The sequence below is a fragment of the Garra rufa genome, chromosome 21 (assembly GCF_049309525.1).
Source record: "Garra rufa chromosome 21, GarRuf1.0, whole genome shotgun sequence".
Lineage (NCBI taxonomy): Eukaryota > Metazoa > Chordata > Actinopteri > Cypriniformes > Cyprinidae > Garra > Garra rufa.
In genome coordinates, this window is record NC_133381.1 from 15,708,247 (window position 1) to 15,719,125 (window position 10,879).

The 10,879-nt window shown below is 37.1% G+C and overlaps 1 protein-coding gene across 1 annotated transcript in view; it reads right to left on the reverse strand.

Moving 5' to 3' along the window:
* ryr2b (ryanodine receptor 2b (cardiac)) overlaps positions 1 to 10,622 on the reverse strand; it is a 78,410-nt gene extending 67,788 nt beyond the window's left edge. Inside the window, exons 1-23 of the mRNA XM_073826873.1 lie at positions 10,578 to 10,622; positions 8,471 to 8,587; positions 8,245 to 8,349; positions 7,353 to 7,427; positions 7,183 to 7,261; positions 6,956 to 7,068; positions 6,749 to 6,866; positions 6,531 to 6,627; positions 6,384 to 6,458; positions 6,126 to 6,282; positions 5,032 to 5,199; positions 4,675 to 4,796; positions 4,377 to 4,560; positions 4,146 to 4,281; positions 3,974 to 4,069; positions 3,746 to 3,864; positions 3,182 to 3,315; positions 2,808 to 3,049; positions 1,431 to 1,623; positions 943 to 1,162; positions 708 to 812; positions 525 to 628; positions 362 to 445 (exon numbers count right to left, since the gene is read on the reverse strand). Coding sequence (XP_073682974.1) covers positions 362 to 445; positions 525 to 628; positions 708 to 812; positions 943 to 1,162; positions 1,431 to 1,623; positions 2,808 to 3,049; positions 3,182 to 3,315; positions 3,746 to 3,864; positions 3,974 to 4,069; positions 4,146 to 4,281; positions 4,377 to 4,560; positions 4,675 to 4,796; positions 5,032 to 5,199; positions 6,126 to 6,282; positions 6,384 to 6,458; positions 6,531 to 6,627; positions 6,749 to 6,866; positions 6,956 to 7,068; positions 7,183 to 7,261; positions 7,353 to 7,427; positions 8,245 to 8,349; positions 8,471 to 8,587; positions 10,578 to 10,622 — 2,888 coding nt within the window. The remainder of the gene's footprint in view (positions 1 to 361; positions 446 to 524; positions 629 to 707; positions 813 to 942; positions 1,163 to 1,430; positions 1,624 to 2,807; positions 3,050 to 3,181; positions 3,316 to 3,745; positions 3,865 to 3,973; positions 4,070 to 4,145; positions 4,282 to 4,376; positions 4,561 to 4,674; positions 4,797 to 5,031; positions 5,200 to 6,125; positions 6,283 to 6,383; positions 6,459 to 6,530; positions 6,628 to 6,748; positions 6,867 to 6,955; positions 7,069 to 7,182; positions 7,262 to 7,352; positions 7,428 to 8,244; positions 8,350 to 8,470; positions 8,588 to 10,577) is intronic.
* Positions 10,623 to 10,879: the final 257 nt, after the last annotated feature.

Sequence of the window (10,879 nt, forward strand, 5' to 3'; positions counted from 1 at the left end):
CCCCCATGTCATCCAAGATATTAATTTCTTACTTTTTTCAATCAATTAAAAAAAAACAAAAAAAACATTCCAGGATTTTTCTCTATAAAGTGGACTTGGATCAAAGGGCTCTAAATGATTCCCGCCGAGGAATAAGGGTCTTATTCTTAACCGTCAATCTGTTGAGCACCATTGAAGTTAAATATAGAGAAAAATCCTGGAATGTTTTCCTCAAAAAACTTAATTTCTTTGCGACTAAAGAAAGAAAGACATTAACATCTTGGATGACATAGAAGTGAGTAAACGATCAGTTTATTTTATTGTGGAAGTGAAGGAATCCTTCAAGTTTAAAAGGTGTCTTAGGAATTTCATTTTGATTTACTTATTTGAAAGGCGGACATATTTCACATTCTCCTCTGCATGTTCGTCAGAGAGCCCAATATGGACACCAAAAGCCAGAAGGGTCCTTCCACAACACAAAAGAAGTAAAATTAATAATGAAGAGCTAATTCATAGTTTATTAGGCAAAATAATGAATGGCATACCTGAGAATATCCTCAGATGATTGAAGGTTATGAATTCGCTCCTGATCTGGAAGTTTGGAAAATTCAACTAGACACGAGTGTACTTTTTTGCTCTCATCTTTAACCTAGAAGAAGAGTTGCAGTTTTCAATATATATTTCAGAAAAAGATGCAACTACTCAAAGGATGTTTCTCAGATACTTACAGGTCCATAGGTCCAGCCCTGCTCTGTTTTGTCAATAATCCAGAGTTCATGAAGGTTTTCTGCTAATCTTTCTCTGATCTGCTCCAACTGTGGAGGATATTCAACCTGACGACATGCAGAGTTGAGCGTTAAGGGTGTCAGACACTCATACAAGTTGATGCACGATTGTAGATTGAAATAACTGTACTGATGCTAAATTTTAAATAATCAGAGTGTACTTAAAATTAAACAGTACCTCGCTGGAATCCACTGGAATGGGGATAAAGGTGACTGGGCTTGTAGGCATCACAGGGCCTAAGAGGTCACGCTGGTTTCCAATGTGGTTTCGTGTGAGTTCCTGAAACAGTTCCAACTTGCAGCGGGTCTTGGGGAGGAGAGCTTCAGCGCATGGAGAGAAACCAGCTGGTGGAAGAAACCTAAACTCCCCCTGTCGACCTCCAAACAGCACACGCACCCTAAAGATAAAAACAAAACCAAGCACAATTTAAAGGAATAGTTCGCCCAAAATTCTGTCATTTATTACTCAGAGGTATTACAGGTTTGGAACGAAATGACAGGACTTTCATTTTGGGGTGAACTATCCCTTTAAGCTGTTTTATGATGCACAGGTATAGGTAGAATTGGGGAGTCAGAACACATTTTTCATTGCGTCATGACTCATGAGCAAACAAACCAACAAGTAACACAACATGCAAAATCGAAATCTATTTAAAGGTGACTCACTGCACTCCAGCTGAGAAGCTGACCACTGGAAACAACAGCCCATCCAAATTGAAGTTCTCCAGCATGCCTTGAACTGGCTGTCCATTGACCCGGAAGGAGATGCAGGTTGAACTAAGGTCAAGACAGCAACTAATTACATCATCCTCCCTTAGCAAGTGCTGATTGAGTGAGGTGACCCTCCGACCTACACCTCCTAGAAATTAATACACAAATGGTGTTTAGATTTCACTAGGCTACATTAATTTGATTTTAAAAAATACAGTTAAAACAGCAACATTGTGAACTGTTCTTATAATTTAAAGTTACTGTCTATTGTAATATATCGCAACATGTAATGTACTCCTGTGAAGGCAAAGCTGAATTTTTTCGCAACCATTTCTCTAGACTCCAGTGGCACATGATCCTTCAGAAATAATCACTTTATGCTGATTTGGTGCTCATGACATATTTCTCATTTGAAACTTTTATTTTTGAGCAATTTAAAGGATAAAAATTTCCTGATAATTTACTCACCCCCACGTCATCCAAGATGTTCATGTCTTTCTTTTTCAGTCGCAAAGAAATTAAGTTTTTTGAGGAAAACATTCCAGGATTTTTCTCCATATAGTGGACTTCAATGGTGCTCAACGGATTAAAGCTTAAAAATACAGTTTCAATGCAGCTTCAAAAGGCTCTAAATGATCTCAGACGAGGAATTAGAGTCTTATCTAGCGAAATGATCAGTCATCTTCTTAAAAAAAATGAATATTTATACACTTTTGACTCCCATCTCATTTTCTCCTACAATTTCAAAATTGTCCTATATTGCTGTTTTACCTTTTTTTTGTAAAGAGTGTTTGACCCTCCTTTCACATTCACTTTGTAAACATTGGGCCGGTACTTCTGCAGTGATGTAAGACTATTTTAAAGTTGGAGGAAAAAATGAGAGGGGAGTTTTTTGACGTTTTCCCTTTCTCTGCATTGCAGAACTAGACAAGATGAGAATTTGGGGTTAAAAAGTATATAAATTGTAATTTTTTTTTAGAAAATAACCGATTTGCTAGATCAGACCATTATTCCTCGGCTGGGATCGTGTAGAGACCTTTGAAGCTGCACTAAAACTGCATTTTTAACCTTCAATCCCTTGAGCACCATTAAAGTCCACTATATGGAGAAAAATCCTGTAATGCATTCCTCAAAAAACTTAATTTCTTTGCGACTGAAAAAAGAAAGACATTAACATCTTGGTTGACATGGGGGTGAGTAAATTATCCGAAATGTATTATTATTAATTATTATAAAATTATCTGGGTAATCCTTTACCGCATCCTTGTTGAATATCTTTTTTAAAAAAAATTAACATTTGAACAGTAGTGTATGTGATTAGTCCTGGATTACCTGTCCAGAGCTGGAGTCCATCAAAGCCATAAGAGCAGAGGTCATCTCCTACACCGTTTGACCCCCAGCCATGACCCCCTGTCGGGGAGGGACGGTACCCTTCAGTGCTGGCCCAACCCACTCGCAGGTGAGTAGGCTCTGCTGTCACAAAAGGGTCCGTTTTCTCAACTACAACCTCATAATACCATTTCTTGTATTGGGCGCAGTCATTTCTTGCACAGAGGAAGATGTTTGGACGAACACTAAACAGACAAAAATAATTAAATATTTTTTTAAACAGCTGGCCAATTTTTATATTATAAAAGACTGTTTTTAGATGTGCCTCTAAATGTACCTTTTACTATTATTTTGTGGTGTGTGAGTGAACAGATTACCTGAAAACTTGGTTAACCAGCCTTGTCTGTAACAGCATGTCTCTTTCTGGCAGCAGTGTGTCACAAATCAAATGCTGATTAGAGCGGACGGCCATGCCGTGACACACAGAGAGTGAACACAACACGTCCAAGATCTGCAGATGCAAAAAAAGAAAAGAAAAAAAAAAAGAAACATGATAAATAGTAAATGTTAATAGAAAGTACTGAGCACAAGAATTACAGTACACATAAATATACTACTGTTTAAAAGTTTGGGTTCAGTAGCATTTTTAAAAATAATAATACCTTTAATCAGCAAGGACATTTACAATGAGACAAAATATTTCTATTTCAAATAAATGCATTCTTATGAACTTTCTGTTCATCAAATAATCACAAAAATATTAAGCAGCACAACTATTTTCACCATAATCATTTTGCCGCCACATGAGTACTTTTAAATTACATTAAAAATATATTTATATATTATAGATGAGTTACATTTACAGTTGTTTTAAATTATTAATATTGTTAAACACTGTTTTTACTGATGAAATAAATGCAGACCCCAGTACTGTACATTACCTTATGGTTCCTTCCATGTTTGTCCAGAAGTGAGATGATAGATTTTATGTGACTTTCCTTAATAACGTTCAAAGCTTCAGGACTTTCTACTAAAACACAGTGTAACACTTCCAATATTCCTAAATAAATAAATAAAAATTGTGAGTGATGCATTAAAACAATGTCTAGACTCTCAAAACAACTTATTCTATTCACTATATGAGCTAAAATTTTTTGCAAAATATCTACCAGAGGAAGCCTCCAGCCTTTCCAGTCTGCTGATCAGCCAGTCCAAAGAACCAGAGAAATGGGCACAGTTATTTCTATTACCCCTGATTAGAGCAGCTGTAGGGAAAATAAACAATTTGTTAATAAAAGCTAAACCTGAATTATAAATCTTAAAGCATGAGTCATCCTATACCTAGCAGCTCATAAAAAGAGTTCAAGATCATTTCCCATGACTCTCCTGCCTCTTTCCCAGCAGCCTCTGCAAAATGAGTAGCACTGTTGTACACATGCAGGTGATCGATGCAGTCCAGCACCAGAGTGATTATACCCTGAAAAATAAAAAAGTAAATAGGTCAGATAAATATTGCAGTGTGTAGCAAGATATATGAGCTTTCTCATTCTCATACCTCGCCGCAGGTATTACCTCATCTTGGAAGAGATTTTGTCTGTTCTTCAGTGCTCTAATATCTCCCTGTTTGACCTCATGGTCTTGCCCCATTTCAGGACATCGAAAATAACCAAGCAAATCCTGGAGTGTCAGACAGACCGTCTCAATGGAAAGATCCAAATCAGTGATGTTTTCCTTCTGGCTGACAACATCTAATCCCCTTTAGAAGTGAAGACAAATCATTATAAAACATAAATGTGCTTCTTTGAACACATTTCATTTTAGAAATGCTCAAGCAAAGCTGATAATCATCTGCTACTACTGTACTATTTACCTAATGAATTTTGAGAAGAGGAGGGCGGAGCTTCGAATTAAACAAGCAGCTTGTGACTCCTCCCTCTGAGAGCGAGAGAATGTGATTCCATCATCCATGTGACCTTCTGCTTGCAAAACAGCCTATGAGAGAGAACCACTTCATTCTAATAATTTTAAGCAAAATGTGTATTAGTCAGAACTAATAAAAAAAGAAAGGTCTTTTGGCTTTGTTTTGTCAGTTTCTGAGTTCAGTTTCAGGCTTTTTCCTTAATTTTTTTTTCAAAAAGCATTCATTTAATTGTGTTTTCAGCACTGAAAATGCCATAAGAAACCAAATTAGCATATTAGAAGATTTCTGATGCTCAATAAAGTTTACCTGTCTCTCTGGCACACTTTCCTTCTGTCTCTTGGCGTCAATGGTCTGATATGTGAGCCAAAGCCCTGTGTCAACATGCTGAATGAAGCAAAGAGAGTCTCCATATTTGATCTCAGGTGCACCCATGCCATCTCTCTTTTTAAAGTGTGAGCTCACTTGGCTCTCTTCCTATAAAATAAAGAAAGTTTGCATTAACCATAAACAAAATTTAAGGCCATAGCATATCTCTCCTACTAAAATATGTATTAGAAAACGCATGAAAGATTCACGTTATTTTAAAAATCCACATTGTTTTATACATATTTTGGACTATGGGGGGTTCCATTATTTCGATGACGTGGAATGGTTGCACTATCTGTTGCTATTTTTACCACAACACAACTCGGAAAATAAAATACTGATACAATGACCACAACTACTAAAAGAGCTTACAGGTGGCAATGGATATAAATGTAGGCTTGAACCAAATGTCATTCCATCAGTTTTTCCCCACAAAAAGAGTCTAAATGCCCCTGAATATCATGTGAAATCCGCACTGAGAAACTCCTTCAGTGGCTACAGCGTCATAACAAATGTCGGCATGTTTACATCCTGCCAAGATGGCATCTAGCGTTTCTTGTCTCTGCCACTTGTAAGCTCTTTCAGTAGCTGTGGTCTACTAAAGGCATTAGGTCTAAAGTGAAGAGAACAAAGACGAGGTTCTTAGGAAGTTTTATTCGTCCACAGGCATCTTCCCATTCTTTTCTCCTCTTCTTATTGCTAGGAAAGCAATGAATACTTACATTGCTTCTCTTGTTGCCCTTCGACTGAAAATTACAACCAAAAGCCACACAATGTGGCATCGCATCAGTATTTTATTTTCAAAGTTGTGTATTCTGACTTGTGTTGCGGAAAAAAATAGCATCCCTAGTCCAAAATATGTAGCTACGAAACAACATGGATTTTTTCAATAAATCTTTCATAGATTTTCCACTACATATTTCAGTAAGAGACATTATTCATGCTATATTAAGCCATACAAGTCTTAAAACCTGGGGTATAAACAGGAAAAATATTGATGCAGACTATATAATCAAAAAATGATATTATCTAACCTTTGATGCACGGAGGCAGAATGCAGTACATTTAACATCAGCTCTTTCTCTCTCCACCAGCTGAAGTCCCCGATCATGAGTCAGTCCCAGGTATAATCCAGTGGAAAGGTGACGAAGACGGAAAGGCTGACCCCAGTGAGTGTGGCTGCCGCTCCACCTGCAAACAATCCTTCATTAAAGTGATCTGACCAATACAGAAGGAATAACTATATACTTTTGACTAACTGTCATTCATGAACTAGCTGGAGAAACACCTACGCAACATGTAGCGTTTCAAGTCTCCATAAAGATCGGGCCTGAAGAGATACAGAGCCTCCCTCAAAATGGACAGATCTGAAAGAAAAGATGAAAAATGGTAAAATAAGATAATAAACGTAATTCAATCAGTTAGGTGACCTCTCTGACCTGCGTTCCTCCCATCTATGTTCAGCTGCAGGAATGGTCAAACATTCATCCGTGTGTCCATGTAGAAGACGCACAGAGTCCCCTCCTCTCACATGACCTACAGGTCAAAATCAAACACATGAAAAACGCATATATAATGTAATGCGAACTCCAGAAAAATATTGCATTATAAAATATTACAAAAGTAACTATAAAAATAATTGTGATTGGTCATCTACCCTGCGTCTCCGCAGTCTGAGTGGAAACAAGAGCCACACTCCACAATGTTTGCTGGAAAGCAGCATCCACCCGGCCAATTCCGCTGTCATTACCTTCACCATTACTCCACGACACATGCTAAAAAGAGAGACAGATTATCACACTGCATACAATAGATAGATAAAATAGACGAACAGGTGAACAATAAAACCAACGGATTTACTCACTAGGTATCGCTCAGAGGAAACACTAACTAAGATGAGATCATCACCCACTCTGACTTTCTCACCCTCGGACCTTTGTTTGGAGGCTGGATGAACCGTCCACCAACACACCTCACCTAAAACCATTCAAAACCATCATGACATCAAATATCAATAAACATGTATACATACCAGAACAATAAAACATTCACAAACATTTCACAGTATACAGGGGGAAAATATAAACTTACCTTTTGTGTCTTCCTGCAAACCAACATCAAAAGCCAGTTTGTCAGAGGAGAGGCCTGATGTGGACAGACAGCAAAGATACTAAAAAAAGACAGAAGAGGTTTAAAGTTAAAACATAGAGCCAGTATGGCAGCCAATGATTAATAACAAGGTAAATAAAGATTGGTCTTACCATGTCGCTGTAGGCATGTCGAAAGAGAACCGCTTGGCCATAAAGCAAAGTACGACGCCCAGCTGCCTCACGTGACTGAGAAAAAAAACAAAAAAAAACATTTTATTTGAAATAGAAATCTTTATAAATGTCTTGACGTTAACATTTAATTAACTGAATGCATTTTGTTAAATAAAAGTGTGTTAATTCCTTAAAAAAAAAAAAAACTGTCCCCAAATTTGAATGGTTGTGTATATGGGAAACATATTTCACAGAATATTCATTAATAACTATTCACTGTTGCTAAATTCTGAATAGAGAGTTTTCACAACGTGCCATCAATCCGCCATATTAGCGGCACTGAACATAAACAATGTCACTGAACCCTGAATTATTGCTGCTGAAAATAGTCAATCGTTGTCATGTTTTGGGCTGTACTAATCGGTCAGACTGGGAAAAACATTTAGAGTACTTTAGGCTGCCAAAAGTTATAACAAATCAAGGAGAAGAGTGCAAAAAAAGAGTTCAAGAAACAAAAGGCCTTTGTGGTTGGTCAAACTGAACTAGGATTTCCAGGGCAGGAATCTTATCTTGACAATATTCGTGATTGCTCTTCTCATTTCTGTTTATACTGCTTGTGTGTATCTTTACCACTTATTAACTTTAGTTTGTCAAAAATATTGGGCCCTTTCCTTCTCTATATGACTTAGCAGCTTCCACATGTTTTTTTTTTCAGTGGTTTAGACAGCATAAATTAGCAGAACAACATATTTAGTAGTACATTTACCATGCGATCATGCTGTTGTTTACATCTGAGTATCGCCAATATGGCTGTGCATCCGGGTAACTGACCAGATCGTGACGTAAGTGCAAAACCTCTATTGTGTATATTTCCTTTTAGTACATTACCCACCCCTGCATACTGGTCTTCATGGTTGGCCAGCATCTCCTGCAGCGCTCTGACCGACAAACACTGGTCAAGAACAAACAAGCACACAGAAAGGTCTGCCGGAACATTCTGTAAGCGAAAGGACAGACTGTTTTTGAGAAGCATATAATACACACAGTAAATTATTCGTACACACTGTACAGTAACTTGGTTTAAACTGATTATGTTAATAAGCAAATGTGCATCTCACCTTTGAGTTGGAGGTGGACTCAAGATAGCACAGTCTGTCACCGAAACCTTCTCCAGCTAAACACAGTTTCTGCTGATGAGGGCCTGATGAGCAACACCTCAATACCAGCTCATCCCTCTGAAAAACACATTCACATTACAAATAACAGCTACAGCCAGTCTGAACTCATTAACATAGCAATATGGACAACTATCTGAGCTGATAATGAACACATGCTTATAATGGCATATTATGACACTGTATCCACTTTATTTTTCCCATAAGAGTAAGCGCCACCATTTGTAAATTCCAGCTATTTTTAGTGGTACAAAACACAGCTTGTTTTGCTGCTGTATATTGTAAATTGGTGTGTCTTACCATATTATTTTAATGTATTCCAGGCAACCAGTTACCTGTGTTTTTCCAACCTTTTACCCGTGAAAGTGCACTGGAAAGGCAGTCAAACCCGTGACGTCCCACCCCTAAACTTGTACTAGATCGATGTACTCCCAGTTCCGAGCTCTGACTTAACATAGCCCGCGAAACAACAATGACAGCCCCTAGGGGTGCAGTGTTTATACATGTGGTTCACGGTGGAAACACAGAGTTTAGGACAATATAACGTTGCAATCAAATTAATATAATAAAAATAATAAATGCGCTCAGGAAGTTTGGCGTGACTTGCCTGGAACGCTACAAAGTAGTGAGTCATGGACATGGTTTGAAGTCTGATTTACAGGCTCAAAAACCTGCCTGGAACGCAGCATTACTTCCGTGTTGAAGAATAAGGTAAAGATATTTAAATTAAGAAAATATTATCTGAATTAAACTTGGTTAAATTAATTTCATGAACTGTAAGAAGGAAATTTAAAAAAAAATCAAGGCACCAAAATACACTGTGATTTAATTGACCTTGGAAATACTACTTTGCTAATGTTCATTTGTCAAATGTAAAATATCCCATTCAGCCAATAAATCACTGTCAAGGCAAAATGGTCAATTATTAAATTTTAATTTGAAAAGTGAACATGCTGCAAAGGCATTACATCCTAAAGGTTTTGTATAAACACACACACACACACACACACACACACACACACACACACACACACACACACACACCTCAGCACTAAATACATGAACCTGAATTATAATAACATAAAAAAAATTCAAGTAAAAATCACAATCTGAAAATATGAAATTGTTGTATTTTATGCTAGATAAATATAATTGCTTCTCTTACAGTATGAACAATAGCAGTGTTTCTGTGTCACTAGTGCATTGCAGCCTTATAAGGACTGAATCCTGGCTTATCAGTCAGTGAATAGAGAATTCCAACACCTCCAGCTTGTCATATGAGTTTCAATGACTAGCAGTGGGTCTCACACACACAAACACACACATTTTGACTTTCATGTCACTTTTAAAACCTAGAATTAACACAATGTGAAAGAATTAATGATTGTCAGCATGTTACTGTTACAAACGCATGCACTAAAATACATACAGTGAATCTGTAGAAGTGTGTACTGTATGTGTGTGAGAAAGAAAGAGAGCACAGTATCCCATTTATCTCTATATTAGAGATATGGAGCTGAGAGTGGATAGCTCACACATCCAACAGACCCTCTGTTACTGATAACACAAAGTAAAAATAGACAGCAGTGATATGGGTCAAACTCTCTCAAATGTGAATTCAAACACTGTAAATACATATATATATATATATATATATATATATATATATATATATATATAAAACCATAGACCCGACAATTAATGATAAATGCAGTTACATTGTGAGCAATTTTTCACGTTAGTATGATATTGTACTAAATAGCACTGTTAATGTTTGTGGTGCAGATATACATTTCAGACATGCTGGAAAAATGCCTGTGTATGCATATGCATTGACAAAAATATTCAAATGTATTCTTTTGTAACCCATCTGTTAACATCTAATAGTTATGTCCAAGAATCTCATTAAGGTCCCCTTACTTTAATCTAATAACAAATCTAATTGCAGTTTAATAATTAGTCCTTTTTCCATCTGAAGTTCCAAACGCAGTTCAGCATAAAGAAATAGTCAGGACATTATTAATTGCATTCGAATTTGTATTCTACTTACAGTTCGCAGAAACTGAATTTCATCTTCCGCTTCTCCTATATCCATGACTATGTAGCCAGTATTTGGATGTGGTTTGTTGAAGGACCTGTGTGTAAGAACCAGAAGACTGAAGAGCTCCACTCACCAGCCGCAGGTACTGAACTCATCCTGGGACAGAGAGACCACCATACCACCCATCATGAGATAATGCTGCTGAGATCTGATAAAGTTAAAGTGGGAAAGAAAAGGCTTTTCCATATTTGGCAAGTTACAGTGGAGAAAGCAAACAAAGAAAAAAAGAAGAAATGAAGAAAACAAATAGA